The sequence below is a fragment of the Canis aureus genome, chromosome 18 (genome assembly GCF_053574225.1).
Source record: "Canis aureus isolate CA01 chromosome 18, VMU_Caureus_v.1.0, whole genome shotgun sequence".
Taxonomy (NCBI): domain Eukaryota; kingdom Metazoa; phylum Chordata; class Mammalia; order Carnivora; family Canidae; genus Canis; species Canis aureus.
Genome location: NC_135628.1, coordinates 17,681,865 through 17,702,042, shown reverse-complemented (window position 1 = coordinate 17,702,042; position 20,178 = coordinate 17,681,865). Strand labels below are relative to the sequence as shown.

The 20,178-nt window shown below is 36.7% G+C and overlaps 1 protein-coding gene across 3 annotated transcripts in view; it reads left to right on the top strand.

Moving 5' to 3' along the window:
• GARS1 (glycyl-tRNA synthetase 1) overlaps positions 1-20,178 on the top strand; it is a 43,461-nt gene that overhangs the window by 12,222 nt on the left and 11,061 nt on the right. For 2 of the 3 annotated variants that reach the window (XM_077856331.1, XM_077856333.1), the window contains exons 5-12: positions 1,412-1,500; positions 2,354-2,430; positions 5,879-6,024; positions 8,197-8,346; positions 12,294-12,456; positions 13,967-14,131; positions 18,283-18,391; positions 19,208-19,352. In XM_077856331.1, the coding sequence (XP_077712457.1) occupies positions 1,412-1,500; positions 2,354-2,430; positions 5,879-6,024; positions 8,197-8,346; positions 12,294-12,456; positions 13,967-14,131; positions 18,283-18,391; positions 19,208-19,352 (1,044 nt within the window). Of the gene's footprint in view, positions 1-1,411; positions 1,501-2,353; positions 2,431-5,878; positions 6,025-8,196; positions 8,347-12,293; positions 12,457-13,966; positions 14,132-18,282; positions 18,396-19,207; positions 19,353-20,178 lie in introns of all 3 variants that reach the window. The other variant, XM_077856332.1, reaches the window with a different exon arrangement.

Here is a 20,178-nt window from a genome sequence, read left to right as displayed (position 1 = left end):
GCTAGTGCCATATTGTAGGCATTTAAATTGTTCCTTGGGTACCTGGGTGGCTCAGTTGGTTAAGCGGCCAACTCTTTAGTTTCAGCTCAGGTCATGATCTCAAGATCCTGGGATTGAGCCCCACGTCAGGCTCTGTGCTCAGCAGGGAGCCTGTGTGAGGTGTGTCTCTCTCCCCCCACCCCCGCCCCTGCCCTCATTTTCATGTATGTGCGTGCTCACTCTCAAATCTTAAAAATAATTTGTTTCTGATGTTCGAGTCCATTGAACATCCTGATGGATTTTGTGTATATGTGATTATTTCCTTACTCTAAGTTTTTAGAAGTTCTGGGCAAAGGTGTGTATACACTTATAATTACTATTTGTGCTGAAGTGTTAGTGCAGAAATTTAGGTCATTCCTACTAACATTGAAATCAGGGCAGGATTTGTAGAATATAAAACGAAAGAAGAAGAATTCTTACATTTTGTATCTCTCATCACTTCATTGTATTTTTTAAAATATTTTATTTATTTATTTGACAGGCAGAGCCCACAAGTGTGCTCATGAGTGGGGAGGAAGGGTAGAGGGAGAGGGACAAGCAGACTCCCTGCTGAGCAGGGACCTTGATTCTTGGCTCGATCCCAGGACCCTGAGATTATGGCCTGAGCTGAAGGCTGACGCTTAACTGATTGAGCCACCCAGGTGCTCCTCATCATTTCATTTAATGCTGCCTGGTAAAGAGCCCATTTTCACTGTTTAGATCCTTTGGGCTCTCTCAGTAATTTCAGCCAATAAAAACAAGATGAATTCCTGATGATGGATCTAAAAGATCAAGACAACCTTTTCCTTAGCTACTTGCTCCACTAATAGGAACTGTGTAAGAGATAATACCAGTGTCCATATAGTGTTCAGTGGCAGAAGACGCTTTCCTTAAGATTTATCATGAATTTATCATGAATTCTTTCCTAGTCAAGTTCCCCATGATTTTGACCTTTGCTTAGATCACTAGTAATGGGATCTAAGCATTAGTAATTAATTCATTACATAATGAATTAATTGATTTAACTCTTGAATTAATTGATTCTGTAAGATAGCACGTACTTTATGACAGCTTATAAAAGAGTGTAATCCAGTTGAAGTCTTTTTCCTGTGGAAAGGAAGAGCTTGGGGAAAGGGTGGGGATAGATTTGAGGAAGAATTTTCTCTGGCCTAAATTATTATCTACCATGGATGTATCACTATATATATGTGTGTGTGTGTGTGTATATATATATATATATATATATATATATATATATATATAGGAGCTTCCATCTTTGATATACACAGATGCATGATATACTATTTAAACATGGTATACTATTGTCTTAGGAGGTAAAGTATGTATTAATTTGTATGAAAATGACAAATTGGCTTGGCATTTGTTAACTTAGGACCTCTGGCCATGTAGACAAATTTGCAGACTTCATGGTGAAAGACGTAAAAAATGGAGAGTGTTTTCGTGCTGACCATCTTTTAAAAGGTATGGTTTTTTCACTTCAGATAAATGTTCTTCCAAGTAAAAATGATCAAAACAAAGGGTTTAGATTAAACTTTTCTCATTTTTTTCTATGAGCTTGCTTTGGCAGAGTGTATACTCATTTTTTCTATTAAAATTTTTTTTGGGCATAACACAGAGTAAAGTGCATAGATTGTAATTAAACATACAAGCAGACCTCATATTGCACTCCACTTACTGTGCTTTATAATACTATGTGTTTTACAAATGAAAGGTCAATTTGTCAAGCAAGTCTATCAGTGCTATTTTTCCAACAGCTTTTGCTCACTTTGTCTCTCTCATGTTTCGGTAATTCTTGCAATATTTCAAACTTTATTATTATATTTGTTAGGGTGTTCAGTGATTAGGACTCATTGAAAGCTCAGGTGATGGTTAGCATTTTTTTTGGTAATACATATTTTAATAAAAGTATACATTTTTTAAAGATATAATGCTATTGCATATTTAACAGAGTACAGTATGGTGCAAACAACTTTTATATGCACTGGGAAACCAAAATATTCGTTTGATTTGCTTTATTGAAATATTTGCTGTATTGTGGTGGTTTAGAACTGAACCCACACTATCTCCAAGGTATGCCTATACAACCCAAGTCCCTTATTTAACAAAAAGTAGTATATGATAATTAGAAATTCTAAGTTAGCAAAAGAATCAAGGTAGCATCACAATTCTCCCTGTAAAATCAGCCATGGAATTTATATAAAGTAAGAACATTATCCTTGTATTCATTTTCTTACCTTTCCAGCACTGAAACTCAAAGTACATTGTCCTTTTATCCATTGATTGAAATTGACATGTACCAACACTGTTCTTATAGCTCATTTACAGAAATTGATGTCTGATAAGAAGTGTTCTGCTGAGAAGAAATCAGAGATGGAAAGTGTCTTGGCTCAGGTGAGTACTTTAGAGATGTTATCATAGCAACTCAGGTAGGTGTTGTCTTTCAGTGTTTAGTGACTGTTGAATTCCACGTTGTGCTGACCCAGGCCACGATTGTAAGGAAGGGGAATTTACCTTCTGTCTCTCTCTGAATTTTTGTTTTCTTCTCTCTCTACTTTTTGTGACTAACACTTTATTTTACCCCAAACTAGCAATTCAGTGTAAATAGGCATGAAATTTGTTCTGTCTCCTTGGAAACCAATTTTCTGGATTTAATAGCAAAAACCAGAGGCATGACTAGTGATGAATAGTGTTTAGTCTTGATGTGGAGATTTTGGGGCAGATCTCTTTTGAGCACTGTCTCATCAGCCACTTTGCTTCTGGTTGCACTGACCCTGGCTACATGGTATTATTCTCAGAACATGATGTGCAGGCCCCCTGCTTTTCCTATAGACTAAAAATTTTTTAACTTCTGTTTAAGTTGGCAAAATTTAGGGAAGACTTAAAAGAGACCATAGAAATAATGTTCTGATTTTTACCAAGAGCAGGAATACCCTCTATATCAGAAGTAGTTCTTATCCTTTTTTAGGTCACATATCATTTTAAGAATATCATGAGGAATGCCTGGGTGGCTCAGCAGTTGAGCGCCTGCCTTCAGCTCAGGGCGTGATCCTGGGATCCGGGATCGAGTCCACATCAGGCTCCTAGCAGGAAGCCTGCTTCTCCCACTGCCTGTGTCTCTGCCCCCCCCCCCCCCTTTCTCTTTCTCTTTCTCTCTCTCTCTTTCTCTTTCTCTTTCTCTTCTCTCTTTCTCTCTGTGTCTCTCATGAATTAAAAAAAAAAAAAAAAAGAATATTATGAAAACTGCACCTCTTTTCCCCAGGAAGATGCACAGGTCCATGTATATATATTGTCACCTCATGTATCCGTTTAAGCAAAGTACATTTCTTCAACACCATGTTTGATCATGAGGTCCACCAAGTCTCACCTCTTAAATATTATTTACTTGGGCAAAAATGTACATGCATACACACAGAAACCCGTGCTGTATTTATAAATATTTTCTTTATATTGGTATATAAATAGGTGAGGCTATATATAGGAATCCCTATCTCTGCTTTTTTTTTTTTTTTTTTTCATGACAGTTTATTGGGTATTTTTCAGCTGCTGCCTTATTTTCTAAAAATATGCTGATTTTTTTCTCCCTGTGATATCTGGCTTTCAAACAGTAGCTAAGAAATTTTCTCCTTCCTCATTTAAATTGAAAGAAACTCTTAATTTGGCTGTTGACTCATCTACCAATTTATTTTCGTCTTGTGAGGTATATTTTTCCTTTGCTTGAAGCTCATTGCTTTAGTATTGTTGCTCATAGTTTAGTTAATTAATTCTTGGATTTTGACACCATTATAGCTGAACATTCATTTCTCATTTCCTTTCTTTCCCAAAGGCATGACCTTTATTAGAAAGAAGAAATGAAAAGCCCTGCTAATTACCTCCAAATTACTGTTTCCCATTTATAATGTTAGACTTACTAAGATTTTGTGAATATGTGTTTTTGATCTTAACAGTTTCATTTATTTTTGAGTCAGTTGTCAGAGCAGGAAGTAATTAGCTGGTTTATTAAGCCATTTATAGTTTGAACACTGACTGTCTCATCACACATCCATGGTCTTAGGAGAACAATCTGTTTTTTTGGTTTTGATTTTTTTAGAGAAAATGCACATGTGCTGGTGTGGAAAGGTGCAAAAGGAAAGGGAGAGAGACTCTTAAGTAGGTTCCACACCCAGTGTGTAGCCCAATGCAGGAGCCCAAAATAGGGCTCAATCTCATGACCCTGAGATCATGACCTGATCTGAAATCAAGAGTCAGATGCTTAACCAACTGAGACACCCAGGTGCCCCAGAGAGCAATCTGTTTTTTGATTTGCCATATCAGATGTACGTACAAGCTGTCAAAGTAACTAACTTTTATTGAAAGTTTGGAGACTGTGGTCTAGTACTCAGTAATGGCCCTGGTGGATTTATGGCCAAAGGCCCATCTGTTTGCTTGATCAAATGATAGTGTTTTCTCCACCTGTTAGTGCCTATGATTCCTTTTCAGCTTTATGCAGCATGATGGTTTTCTTAAAAGGCACTGATTCACCCTCTGGTAGGAAGAGCTTTATTTATTCCTTTATGTGGATTCAGCAGCTCAGAACTGTTTTTCTTTGTCCATTTGTGCTGACCCATCTCTGCATGTACCAGTTATTAAGTCATTTTTTAAGCTTTTTGTTATGACAAATTCAAAACATATACAAATAGAAAATAGTTTATTAAATACTTACATACTCATGAACCTGCTACAGTTTTATCAGATTTTGTTGAATCCTTCCCTGCTTTCCTGTCGTTTTCTCCAGGATTATTTTGAAGTACATCTATAACATCATTGTATTACATTTTCTCAAATGTTAACCAGTTTTTTTCTGTTTGAATTGGGATCCACATTAAGTCCATACTTTATGAGTGGTTGGTATAATTCTTAAATCTCTTGCAATCTGTAGGTTCTTCATCTCTAATTTTCCTTCATTTTCATTTAAAAAATTATTTTTTGAAGTTGAGACATTTGTTCTTTTTTTTTTTTTTTGAGACATTTGTTCTTTAGTGTTTTCTACTATCTGGATTTAGCTGACTGCATTATTTTAGTGATGTTTCTACATCAGTAAATTTTGCTTTATGTCTACATTACTTATAATTTGGTAGTCAGGCGTATAGGCCCAATCAGATATTTTGGCAAAACACTTAGTAAGTGGTATAGCATGTGCTGTGTGCCAGGCCCTATGCTAAGTACTTTATGTAGTTAATCTTCATAGTAAAGTAGATTCTATTTCCCTATTTCACAGATACGCAAATTGAGGCTCAGAGTAGTTAGGTAAGAATTTACTCTTGAGTCACGCAATCTGTAAATGGTAGAGTTGGGCAGTTTATCCACATTTTTCTGACTCCAGAGCCTCCATTCTTATGGTCTTGAGTTGATTTATCGATTTTGTTTCTATTAGGAGATTGTTTTTTAACTTTTAAATATTGTTCAGTATTAAATGGTTTGTCATAATCATTTGAAATTTTTGACTTGGAGGTCATGCACCATTTTAGAGGGTTTCACGATGATTACCATTGTATAAAAATTGAAATACACTGGAATAAGTAGACACGAATAGGAAATAATTTTTACCTCTAAGAGCTTTATATTTAGTAGCTTTATATTCAGTCCCAGAAAGATACTCCATTTCTCTAGAGTGGTAAATGGTAAAACTGATAAGTGAAAAGTGTGTGTGAGCTGGTTATGGTTTTAATTTGAGTTTTTTGAAGGTTAGATTAACTTGGATGTTCTTACTTTGGGTGACTTGATGGATGGGTTTTATATATACAATACTTTTATGCTCTGTTTTTTCCTGTCTTTTACGTTATTTTCTCTGCCTATCCTTTAGCTTGATAACTATGGACAGCAAGAACTTGGGGATCTTTTTGTGAACTATAATGTAAAATCCCCCAATACTGGAAATGATCTCTCCCCTCCAGTATCTTTTAACTTAATGTTCAAGACCTTCATTGGGCCTGGAGGAAACATGCCTGGGTATGTATCACTTATTCTTTATGTAATGAAATTACTAAAATTGCTTGTAATAAAAAGTAAACATCAAATCAGTCATGAAGGAAATTTTTTGAAAAATTTTATATATATATATATATATATATAGAAAGTATAGATAAGTATAGTAAGGAGAAATAATGACATATATTCTTAAATGCATTCCTTCTGATTATTTCTGAATGAAATTTTTGTGTGTGTGTGTGTGTATGTGATTTTTTTTTTTTTTTTGCCACAAAATAAACAGGTCTGTGATAATTATGTCTTGTGATAGCTGTATAGGGCAGGAGAGATAGTTGAAGAATGATTTGAAAGTCATTGAACTTGTTGCTGAAGGAGACTTAGAAACCATTTAGTATAGATCAACACTGTCCAATAGAATTTTCTGCAGTGGTGTAAATGTTCTGTAATCTGTACTATCCAGTATGGTAGCCACTAGACATATATGGCTGTTGAGCCATTGAAATGGAGTTAGTGCTTCTGAGGACCTCAACTTTGAAGTGTATTAAATTTAAACAGGCATTTCACTAGTGGTCTACCATATTGAACAACTTAGATTTAGCTTATTATTTAAAAGATGTGGTTTTAACAGTAAAGAAAGCTGTTAAACTGTTTACGGTATGATCCAGAACTAGAATGTGTATTTACAGATTCCTTCTCCATGTTAACAAACTTAGCCAAAGTATTTCACTTTATAACTTGAGATCTTTTTCTTACAGTCTCATTGTAGGGTAGTAGAGGGTAGGGGTAGGCTTTTGTTAGATGAATCTAGATAGATTATGTTTTCTGGAGTAGAAATGGAAGAATGGTAAAAATTTTGACAGAATGTATTACTGGAATTATTTTAGTCACACACTGTGTTGACTTGGGATATTTTATAGAAAGAGTCCAAAGATAAGCCTTTCATTTTGGCAGTACATACAGAAGGTCATTAAGTGGGCCAGACCCTCTGACCTATCATCCCACTCCTGGAAATTTATCTAAGGAAATAATTCAAAAGGAAAGGAAGCTATGTTTATCAAGACTATATAGATTCAAAGTAGAAATAACCTATCTGTCCAAAAACTTGAGATGAGTAAATAAGTTATAGTAAAGTGGATCATTTTAGTAGAATACTCTGCAACTGTTAAATATGAGAAATTTTTGTGATTATTTCAAAAATGGAAAAATAAAGAATACATAATTTTATACATTCTTCTTATAAATCATGCACATAGGGGTACCTGGCTAATTGATAGCACATACGACTCTTGATCTCAGGGTCATGAGTTCAAATCCCATGTTGGGTGTAGAGTCTACTTATAAATAAATAAAAATTGAAAATCTCACAGCTTTTTTTTAAAAAAAATTGTATATAAACTGTAGTTATACTTCTTTTGGATGAAATCTGGAAAGGGCCACCAGAATGAGGAGTTGGTGTGTTAGAGTGAGAAGAGGGGACAACTATATTTTATTTTTTCTTTAAAATTCTTTTCATAAAATATTTATTTTGAAGTAGGCTATTGGGAAAGCTTTCCTAATTGATATTTTTGCACAGAATATTTCCTGTAAAATTGAGAAGAGGGCAATGGTTATCATGTTTTATTTGCTTGGTTGTATCTTTAAAACATGGAGAAAAAGAGAAGAAGCCTCTGGCTGGAAATGTAGAATTACCAAAGGAGAAAATGATAAGGAAAATGTTGAAATTTGCCTGTTGTGATGATTGTGATGAGTGAGCTCTAATGTTAAGTGTGAGCCTATACTGGCTTCTTTGTAGCCACCCACCTATTCTCTAATATGTGGGTTATAAAAGGCATATATTTAGAGTCTTATTTTCAGAAGAATCTGAATTATTGTCTGCCTCCATGTAAATGATAAATTAGGTTTTAGCGACATTAAGAGAGAGGTATTTGACTTTTGACTCAACTGGACTGATGAAATAAAAGACATTTCTAATAGTAGTATTGTCATACCAGTTGATTGATTCATGCTCTGACACTTGCTTGAGAATGTTTGCTCCCAAGGAAAATACTCTTAAAACTTTTCTTTAGAAAGTATAGGTACTGTTTTGTGTGAAATTAGTATATTTAGGACTTTTAGGATTTGTATCTAGAGTTTCTGATTTTTGGAAAACATAATTTCTTTCCTTCTAACAGTCTGATTTATTTAAATTTATAGGTACTTGAGACCAGAAACTGCACAGGGGATTTTCCTGAATTTCAAGAGACTTTTGGAATTCAACCAAGGAAAGTTGCCTTTTGCTGCTGCTCAGATTGGAAATTCTTTTAGAAATGAGATTTCCCCTCGATCTGGACTGATCAGAGTCAGGTACTGCCCATATGATTCTCCAGTAAAATTCGTGAATGAGCTTGGCATTGAGTGGAAAAGGGAAGCTTTCTATGTTGAAACAATTCTGCTTCATTTTTGCATGACCATGTATTTATTTGGTCCAAAAGATTATGTTTTGTTTGTAATCTCTGGGACATCAGGTAGTTGTGAGTAACTAATGAGAACTTGGAGGGAAAGGAAGGAAGGTAAAGAATAGATCACGTTTCTCACCTGCTTCAAAATGATCTTTCACCCTTGTTCATCACATGTTTGGAGGATGGCAAGATCTTGATTGTCTAAACCAAGGCATTTTCTGGCAGTGGTGATGTATGTAACTCTAGGGTGAGGTGAGGACAGGGTGATGGTCATGAGGGGAGAGTCAAGCTGGGTGTCCAGGGCAAACAGTACTGTTGGAGTTGGGCCAAGGGTGTTTCCATAACCAGTTGACATTCCTCCAGATACTTGAGGTGCCTGTGTGGCAGGCCAGCTAGCAGGCTTGCTTCTCGAGAAACCTGTCTCTATTCTAATAACCTCTCTTTGCCAGATGTATCCAGGAATGTGTAGGAGGGCATATTAGTAATAAGTTATAGTTTTCTTTAGAAATTTACTATGATTTAGCTGCTTATGACTTAAGCTTTTTGTGATTTCTTTGTATTTTCTTACAGATAGCATCTCTTGATGTAATAAATTCCATATAAAAAATAAGATACATAGGTAAATTTAACTATCTTAGACTCCAGAAGGATTTTCTACAGCTCCATCACCCCACCCATCTCCTCTCTTTTCTTACTCAGTATAATCACAGACTTCTGTCATAGTACATCCCAGCCACTGACTCTACATCAAAGCACCCAAAGCATCTGCTTCATCTTTTAATCCCCATGACACCTGCTGAGGAAACACCCCTATGTATTGACCAAACTGTTTCTTCAGGCCTGTGATTGGTCAGCTTTCTGGTCAAGAAAGGGGAGACTGCACAGAGAAGGAAGGACCTTACACGACTTAGAGAAATGGGGTGGGAGTGATTCTGCCTTCATGCGGATGGAAGAGGTATTCAAAAACTTGAATCAGCTATAATAACAATGAAAAACTTGTCAGGATTGAGTCTTATTCTACTTCCTGGCATCTGGGTTTTTCTGTCACTCTTTTTCCTTTTGTTTTTTTGCTTTCCATCTGTTCCAGTAGTGTCTGCAAGCATGCTTTCAAAATACCAAGGAAGCCCGGTAAGGCTGACTTTGTCTAAAGCCAGTGTTTTGGAGAGGATTTATATAATATAGAGCAGCTCTTGGAAGTTACAGAAGGACCATGAAGTAAGGCAAAACCTGGGGCCTGAGGATTAGAAAGTGGTAAATTGACAAAGCAGCTCAGAATTGAGGAGTGATTCTAGGAGGTAACTGGTAAAAGGTCTGTGGAGCTTCTTGATACTTTATTCCTTGGCCATTTTCACTTTAAAGCATCCTGTCTGGATTCTGGCTGGTTTTTTGTTACATACATCTGTAAGATCCTGACTAGAAGTCCACTCATTTCCATGAGCTAGTATGCCCATGGTTTTTGTTCCACAGATAAGGCTAGGATTTGTTTAGTGTTGTGATTTCTTTCTTGATTTCTAGAGTTGTCCAGTGATTAGTCTTTGCATGGCTATGATTTCTTTTATTTAGGTTGGGAGTATTAGACTGTTCATGTGAAATTTTTAAAAATCTATTTTTATTTTGATTGGCTGTTTCTGTCTTATAGACTATATGTATTGTAGTTCTCCACAGCTCAGGTATAGTCTCTGAACTCAAAGACGAGACCGCTGGTAAAATCACCATTGGTGTTGATTTCCATCTCCTGTCTGTGAGCTGGGATTATTTGACAGAACAGATGGAAAGGCTTTGGCAGCAGATTATCTGGGGATTCTGGGCAGGGCCCTTATTTTGATTTGATATCTTGCATTTTAGATGTTCTTTTGCTATCAGCCAGGCTATAAGTTATGTGAGGACAGACATTGTGCTTCTTTGTCTCTATCATATTTCTCTGCACACATATGATGTTTGGTAGTGGTTGAAAGACAAGACGTAGGTGCTATAGGACCAAAGAAGAAATACTATTAAAAATTTTAAAAATCAGAGTTCTTTTGCAATGCATTTCATGTATTTTTAGAATCCATTTAAGCAATTTTTCATTACTTCTAAAACATCTGAGATAATCATGAAAGTGCACTAGTAAATGTGTGTGGAGGAGTGCGTTAAAAGAAGAGAGATTTGATTTTGACTCATAAAATTAACTTAAAATACTTTTCCCCCAATAGCTACTTAATTGCCATTCAGAGAAATCTCTTTGGGAAACCATTACTATATGCATATTTATTTCATCATTATGCAGTTAGCTTGATGCAAGCCTGTTCAATTCATGTCTTATGTCCTCTGCCTTGAATAACATTTTATTCAAAAAGCTGTTACTCTAAAGAAGCCAGCTGTATGGTGCCATTATCAGTCATTTACTTGTTCAGAGCAATAAAAAGTAAGAAACCAAACTACTATAAAAGCTCTAAAGAACAATTTCACTTCACTTTTAATTTCCCATTCTTTGAAAAGGAAATATCAGGAACTTCACTTAGTATGTATTTATAAAGACTTGCTAGTGCTATAAAAGAAAATCATTTTATTTGGAAGTCACTATCCAGTATGTCTTTTCTTTTTTGTGTCTAACATTTAAGTTTCCCTAATATTTAAAAACTGTATCAGGCTTTTCTTTAAAAATTATTTTATTTTAAAAAAATTTTATTTGAGATAGAGCAACCGAGAGAAAGAACACAGAAGGGATGAGGAAGGGACAGAGGGAGAGGGAGAAGCAGGCTCTCCACTGAGCAGAGAGCCTGATGTTGGGGCTCGATCCCAGGACCCTGGGATCATGACCTGAACTGAAGGCAGATTCTTAACCAACTAAGCCACCCAGCTGCCCATAAAAATTATTTTCCATTGAAAGTAATAATCTTTTGTTGTTGTGACTAGTATGGAAGGAAAAACAGATGGACAATAGTTAAGGTGGTAGAAACAGATTTTATTTAATGCTATTGCAGTAGGGGAAAAGAGATTGGTATAGAACAGGGCTCAATTTTGAATATAGTATAGACAAGAGAGGATTCATAGCCAAGGCTCAGGGTGAGTGGAGTCAGTGGTTAGAAAATTACTAAAAGGGAATATCAGGGCCAAGGTAAGGGGGCTTTTGGCTAAACCAACCTAATAGGATCTTGCTGGACACAGGCCAGAGTGATCAGATACCACCTAGGGGATGGTGGAGGATGACGGACCCAAAAAAGATATCAGAGGTGATCACATAGCTGGGGTGGGGGGGTTGGGGGGGTGAGAGGGGATTTCTAGTTTAACTTTTCGGGATCTCTGGGTGGCTCAGCGATTTAGTCCCTGCCTTTGGTCCAGGGCGTGATCCTGGAGTCCTGGGATCGAGTCCTGTGTCGGGCTCCCAGTGTGGAGCCTGCTTCTTCCTCTGCCTGTGTCTCTGCCTCTCTCTCTCTGTCTATCATGAATAAATAAAAAATAAAATCTAAAAATAAAATAACTTATTAGGGTTCTTGCTAAAACTGAATTTTACAAGGAAGTATATAGATGGGCCTAGAAGGAAAGGTTCAGGAGACTGACTAACATTTGGGCAAGTAAAGAATCTTTGTCATTAGACAAGAGTTAATATTTGAGGGACGCTTGATTGTATTACATTTATTTAAAATACTATTCAAGTGAGTTGTAAAGTTTTCATTAATATGTTTAAAATTATAGCCACCCAGACAAACTTAATCCAACCTTTTTTTTTTTTTTTTGCCATTCCCTTAGGAAACAATTTTCTTGTTTGGTGATAAGAGATTCCTGTAGTATGAGGGCCTATATCATTGTAGAGTAAAGTTGAAAATAAGGGTCTTGTTTATTTTTTATTCCTTATGTTTTTGCTTCCAGGGAGTTCACAATGGCAGAAATTGAGCACTTTGTAGATCCCAGTGAGAAGGAACATCCTAAGTTTCAGAATGTGGCAGACCTCCACCTTTATTTGTATTCAGCAAAAGCCCAAGTCAGCGGACAATCTGCTCGAAAAATGCGCTTAGGAGACGCTGTTGATCAGGTAAGATTCCACCAGTGACTTCATTTAGATTATTCTTAATTAGGGCCTACAGCACTTAGCAAATTCTGTGTACTGGATGACAAAATATTTATTTTAGTGATCATTTTATTTTTTATATAGTATTTGTTTTTATATTTATTTATTTTAAGATTTTATTCTTTTTATTCAGGAGAGACAGAGAGAGAGAAACAGAGACAGAGACACAGGCAGAGGGAGAAGCAGGCTCCATGCCAGGAGCCCAATGTGGGACTCGATCCCAGGTCTCCAGGATCAGGCCCTGAGCCGAAGACGGGCGCTAAACCGCTGAGCCACCCAGGGATCCCCTAGTATTTGTTTTTAGACCATATTTATCCTACACTATTATTATAGGGGGAGGAGATTTTTTTAAAAATATTTTATTTATTTATTCATGAGAGACAGAGAGATAGGCAGAGGGAAAAGCAGGGTCCTTGCAGGGAGCCCGATGCAGGACTCGATCCCAGGACTCCAGGATCATAACCCTGAGCCAAAGGTAGACACTCAACCGCTGGGCCACCCAGGCGCCCCTCTCCCCCCCCTTTTTTTAATATAGTGGGAAGAAATTACCCGAACATGCCAATTTGCAGTCCAGGGAGCTAACATGAAAAAAATATTTAGCAGATCACTTGGAAAAAAGATCTTGGTCTGAACTGTGCCCTGTCAATCCAACTTTTATCAACATGTATTACTTTTGGGGAGACATTTTGACTCCTAGAAAGCAAGGCCTCTGGGTTTTAATCTTTCCTGTATTCCGCATAGCAGTTGGGATTAAGTCTTGCATAGAATAGAATTTCTCTAATCATTTGTCTAGATAAATGAGTGAGTGAAACTTTCTAATAGTAGCTGCTGTCTGAGAATGGAATGAATTGCCCCAGGGAACAGTGAACTTCCTGCTCCTGAAAATATTCCACTGGAGGCTGGATGATGACTTGCCAGCCATTTTGCAGAAATGCAAAAATGAAATGCAACCCTATAGCAGGTTGGAGATGAGGCTCGATGATTTCTAAGATCCTTCTCGTCCTGGAATCATAAAATGACATACAGTATGAGGTGCACAAACTTCAGTGGATGAGGATACATTGAACTCCTCTCAACATGTATTACTACTTTTATTAATTCAGAAGAAATAAATCTGCCTCTCTCTCTTTGTAGGGTCATTATTATGAATGTCAGTTTTAGTACTATAGATTCAGAAGATAAGAAGTATTGGGCTGAAATTTTGCTGACCCAGTGAGTGTGGCAGAAAGATGTTGAATAACTCTGTTCTTATCAGTTAGTTTACTTGAGAGTAACCTCTTTAAAAATAGCCACAATCACATTCTGGGTATTTGAGATTGTTCTGAAAGCTGGATAAATTAGCTTACCTTGTGTTTTTCAATAGATTATGAGTAAATTGAAAATGGTACATTGATCTTTGAGAGAATGTGTTTTTTCCTTTTTATGTCCTTGCATGTTTCCTTGCTTATTTACTTGTCTATTCGTTGATTTTTAGGGTGTGATTAACAACTCAGTATTAGGCTACTTCATTGGCCGCATCTACCTCTACCTCACGAAGGTTGGAGTATCTCCAGATAAGCTCCGCTTCCGCCAGCACATGGAGAATGAGATGGCCCACTATGCCTGTGACTGTTGGGATGCCGAATCTAAAACATCCTATGTAAGGAGAATGGAAGGGTTGTGAGCATATGATCTTCACACTGTTAACTTAGGAGCATGGATATCAAAATTGCTTTTTGTGTGCTTTATGTCAGAGTGGAACAAAGAGAAAAGAGGTCTTTTCCCAAACAAAATGGAAAAAGCAGTTGCTGCCTGCCTTCTAAGAAGGAAGGGGTTACTTTTGCATCCCAAGAGTCCTTTATAGACTTACAAACAGAGAACGAAGGTGGGGGGGATGGTCAGTGATGGGGCAGTGCTGGTGTGTACATTTCTGGGATAGGCAGTGTTTTGGGTAGTATCCCCAGGTGCAGCTAAGATGGTGTAGCCTCCTTCCTGACAAGGACACTAGCAAATGTTGGAAATGGTGGTAGGGATGAGTAAAGACAGACTTGGTGCTCTTCGTTTGGAGAGCTTCTTTATTAGGTTTTATCGATAGACTAGTAGATTATGATCTCTTGTTTAGGAGTTACCTTTTCTCAAATTCTGTGTATTTAATAATAATTCAGAGAATACCTCCAGGCTACCACTTCGCTATACCTTACCACCCCCCACCTCCCAAACATGAACATTCATACCGGACCTTAAGATTGACAGATATTTGGGCATAGGAGGGGCACCTGGCTGGCTCAGTCAGAAAAGTGTGTGACTCTTGATCTCAGAGTCCTGAATTTGAGCCCCATATTGGGTATAGAGATTACTAAAAATAAACTTTTTTTTTTTAAAAAAGTAAAAAGAAGAAAAAAACAAAGACATTTGGATGTAGAAAATGCTTTCTGCCCTGGTGGCAGTGGGAATAAGGTAGCATTGGAACAAAGGGCCTGAGAGCCTTCTGGCATTTCCCTTATTTGATGCTAGAGAGGCTTCTCAATGACTTAAAATAATCATTCATTCCTATATGCCCTTGGTTTCACTCTTTACTTTTCAAAATGACTTTCTTTTAACAGATTCACTTTTAAAAATTAAAAATCAGCCATTTAGAAAGGGACTCATTTTTGTAAATAAAAAGCAAAAAGTTATTCTGAAGATTATGTAGAAAGTGAAACTTCAGTTATATATTCAGTTATATACATCTTCCCGAAAGTGGTTCATGTCTCTTTTAGATCAGCAACTGTTTTCTATAGTAAATATAGTAAAAATATTTTAGGCTTTGCAGATTTTTGTCAGTTCTTTTTTACAACTCTTTAAAATGTAGCCCCATGGGCTTTTCAGCCCCTGTTCTAGATGGCTTTACATGCATTATAAACATGCACTCATGTATACATGCATAATGGTATGCAAATATCTGTAGTGGCTCTTATTGATGTTGCTTTAAATGTATTCTTTTTCTTTTGTGGATTTAGGAAGGAATTTCTATAGTCTGTTAAGTTTTTCTTGTTACTTTCTTTTCCTCACAGGCTGGCTTGACGTATATATATATGCCAAAATGATAGTAGTAGTAGTTTTTTAATTACAGATGACTATTAATTTCTTCACTTGTTTTAGATTTTCTGGGATTTCTTCATACTTGCAAGTCAAACCAATAAAATACTCTGTGCTGTATGTGAAAAGATTATTTATTTTCTCTTTGTTTCATACCAGTTCCCTTTCTTAGTTTGCTTTGACGCTAATTTGGTTAAAGCAGGTGTAGATTCTTGCTATCTCATTTGAGATTCTGAATGTGGCCTGGATTACATTTTATTTATTTCATTTGTTTGTTCATTCATCCTGTATAATTGGTAGGGGCTCTGCTTACCATTTTAATTGCTTCATATGTAGTATCTTATGTAATCCTCAACCTAGATCCTATTTCTGAGGAGACAAGTGCTGAGAAGGTAAGACATTTGCTTGAGTCTCACAGTGAGTGGTAGAGCTGGGATATGAACCAGGACTGTCTCCATCCAGGCCCTTGCTCCTAACTATTGTGCTACGTTGCTTTAATAGAACCTGCTACATTCCTGCTCAGCCTTTCTGAGTGTCATGGTTTGCTGTGGCTAAATCGTCCTGTAATGGGAGTCAGAAATGACTCCAGTCCATGCCTCAGTCCTGGAGATGAGAAGAACAGCCCGATGACTATAGTTAATAATGCTGTATTATATATTTGAAAGCTACTAAGAGAGTAAATCCCATAAGTTCTGTAACCACATATGGTGCTGGATGTTAAGTGGACTTATGGCGCTCATTTTGCAATATATACAAATACTGAATCATTATATTGCATACTTGAAACTAACGATGTTTCATGTCAGTTGTAAATTTTTTTTTTTAATTAAAGAAAAAATTGAAAAAAAAAGAAAATGTGGGCCCAGCATTGAGATTATGCTACAGCATTTTATGTAAGGTCACTAGAAAACTACACAAAACCAGAAGCTCAAAAATAGCAGGAATTTTTGAGGAGAGGGGAGAAGTCTCTTTAAAGACTTTTTATTATTTAAGTCCTCACAATACTGAGTGTAACTAGTTGCTTTATAAAATGTTGTAATTGTTAACAGTTTACCAAACTGTGAACAACTGGTGCAGTTTGCTGAGCATGTTTTATGAAGTAAATGAAATGCCAAAACCCTGTTAAAGTTGTTCCATCGCAGCCTAAGGGAGCAAAGGAGAATTGTTTCTTACTCATTTAAATCAGGGAAATGAAACAGGTAAAGAGCTTCCTTCCCCCATCTGAAGCACTCCATCAAGAGAACAGTGTCTGGTGAATAAAACTAGACAGTCTGTGCATTCAACAAAAGGACTTGAACACTTCTCTGTGCTTCATATGTTATTCTTTTTGTTTGTTTGTTTTTTAAAGACTTTATTTATTCATGAGAGACGCAGAGACACAGGCAGAGGGAGAAGCAGGCTCCATGCAGGAAGCCTGACATGGGACTCAGGCCTGGGTCTCCAGGATCCTGCCCTGGACTGAAGGTGGCGCTAAACTGCTGAGCCACCTGGGCTGCCCCATATGTTATTCTTTTAATGGAAAAAAAGTTAGGTAATGTTCCACCCTTCTCTTCTTCCTTAGGGGTAACCACTCTTCCAGAGTTGTTTGCCATTCTTGGACGTGTTTTTATAATTTTTCCTTTTAATTTATAAGTATGTTAACATCTTCAGTGAATGTTAGATGATCAAGGTACATGTTTTTAGCCTTGAATTTTAATTCTTGTTTTGTTGTTATGTGTTGGGGTTTCTGAGCTTGTGAGGTTTTTATTTGCCCTCTTTCATCGATGCACCCTATGTGGTACCATGCTTGGAAAGCTTAGTAGTTGTGACAGTTGTAATTTTTCATACATGCCTTTGGGTCAAAGGCAAAATACAAATAATCATGGGAAGGACTAACTAGATATCTACTAAAATAAGCCTTTTATTTCTTTCATTCTTACTCAAATAACAGGTTCTTACAGGTCTTTGAAAACAATTTAGGGGCACTTGGGTGGCTCAGTGGTTGAGCATCTGCCTTTGGCTCAGGGCGTGATCCCGGCGTCTGGAAATCAAGTGCCACGTCGGGCTCCCTGCGAGGAGTGTGCTTCTCCCTCTGCCTGTATCTCAACCTCTCTGTGTGTCTCTCCTGAATAAATAAGTAAAATCTTTAAAAAAAGAGAGAAAAAAGTTTAGATTGTGCTTTTGAAAAGTATCATATGAGAAATGGAACCTGACATCTATGTGGTGGTAATGCTGTTAAGTTTTATTCTGACTTAAATGTTACCTGCTCTTTATTGAGATTTCTTTTGTTGGGAAGGAAATGGAATTGAACACAAAAGCCCACATTATTCATGGCCAACTGAGGTGTGTATTTAGCGCAACCAGGTGATGCCAAGTTGTGAATGCAATAGATGCTTCATCCAAAGGGAGTGGTGGTTTTTGCCAGGTTGATTTTGAATCATGGTCACAGATTTGAAACGCATCTACTAGTGTTTGTCTAGGTTCACATTTTATTTCCTTAATTGAATCTTAGAATATATTAGCTTACCCCCATATTCACAATATGACAAAATAAGTCTAGAAAATAAGACAACTTTGTGTACATGTGTGAATTATATTTTATAGGGTTATTAGCTGCCTAATGTATAGAACTATTCCCATTTAAAACATTTACAAAAGTTGAGTGGAGATATTATAATTGAATTATAATCTGCATGCATCTATGAATGAGCCCATCATAAGTCATAAGTGCTTTTATGTATTATGTCTTCATAGGGCTGGATTGAAATTGTTGGATGTGCTGATCGTTCCTGTTATGACCTTTCTTGTCATGCTCGAGCCACCAAAGTCCCACTTGTAGCTGAGAAACCTCTGAAAGAGCCCATATCCTTTCTGGTCACTTCAGCAACTTAGGACTAAAGTACAAACATCCTGAAAGTGGTTAAGTCCAAGTCTATTGAGATGTTTGGGATATTGTAGTAATACTTATTTAAACCTATTATTCTACCCATCTTATTGCTCCTTTCTGAGTCTCTTTTTTTGTAATCTGGCACACTCACTCAATATTTGGTTTTTAAAAGAAGCATGTTCAGAAGAGTGCCCTGAACATCTTTCTGAGTGTTGGCCAGTTATTCTTAACTATTTCCACAATGCATTTCTCCACACCTGTACCTACCTACATGTTCTTTAAATAAAGGGCACCTGGTGAATCCTTTCTTTACTAAAAGATAAGTGCCATTCTATGGTAGATGACATAATAATTTAGCTCACTTGATCTGTAAATCAGCAAAGTCGAAGTTTCCATTCTTTACCAGGAGTGATGTTGTAGGCTCATCTTAGGGTTAGGCCAGTGACAGAAAGTAGATCCTGTTGTGTTTGGGACATTTCAAAAATCAGCAATAGTTAGCAGAGGTAATTATGCTGTGTCTCGGGTTATGTTGCTGATTAGATATAATATCCCTTTTATCTCACTGTAACTTTGAAGAAGTCTTTGTTGACAGCATTTACTTATTTTGAGTGAGGTTTGTCTGAATGCTTTTGTCAGTAGTTATTTAATCTTACATTTGAAGTCATTATAAACAGTATCTAGGATGCCAGTAGAGAACTAGTCATTTTAACTCGATGATGGATTGTTCTCAAGATCGTTTCCTAAAATACCATGACAATTCTCTATTTTTGGGTTCCTTGACTACTTCATACAAAACTGTCAATGTTGTTCAGTTTGAACCCAGTAAGGGAGCAATTGGTAAAGCGTATAAGAAGGATGCAAAGCTGGTGCTGGAGTACCTGGCTGTTTGTGATGAGTGTTACATTACAGAAATGGAGAAACTACTGAATGAAAAAGGGTAAGATTTAAAATGTGTGCTTTTATGTGGGCTCCATTTAGATACGTCCTCTCTGCAGGTTTGGAAAGGGTAAGATCAGTTTCTTTAGAAATTTTTTCCAGGTAAGTATTATCTCTTGGCTATATTTAAATCTCAGCAGTTTGCTGAAATTTTGGCATTACAGCCTGGAAATAGATTTGAAATGAACCATAATGATATTTTTTTTTCTGTGATAACTTTCTTAGAGGAGAGGACTTGTCTAAGGAAGTGACTGAAGAATAATTAAAAATGACACGTCTCTCAGTCATTGTTCTTCTTTTGAGCTTTGGAGTAGTCTCTAATTATTTTAAGCGTGAATATAAAAACAATAGAGATATATTGTATTCTTAGAATATGACAAAATCCAGCACTAAACAGTGTAAAATGTACTGTCTGACAAACAGTAAAATTCTCAACAGGGGTGCCTGGGTGGCTCAGTTAAGTGTCTGACTCTTGATCTCAGGGTCATGAGTTCAAGCCCCATGTTGGATTCCATGCTGGGCATGGAGCCTACTTAAAAAAATCTAAACATATGAAAAAGCACAAAAATTTGACCCGTATTGAGGACGTCAGTTAAAAGAAACATGAAGTGACGAACGTGATGGAATAAACACACAGGATGTTAAAACAGTAATAAATATACTTCATATGATCAAGGATGTAAGGGAAAACATGAACATATGAAGTGACAAATTAAAACATATATATAAAAAAAAGAACCAGCAGAAATTTAGCGGCAGTATTGCAAATAAAAATGCACCAACTGGGATAACAGCAGATTAAACATTGCAGAAGGAAGATCATTGAA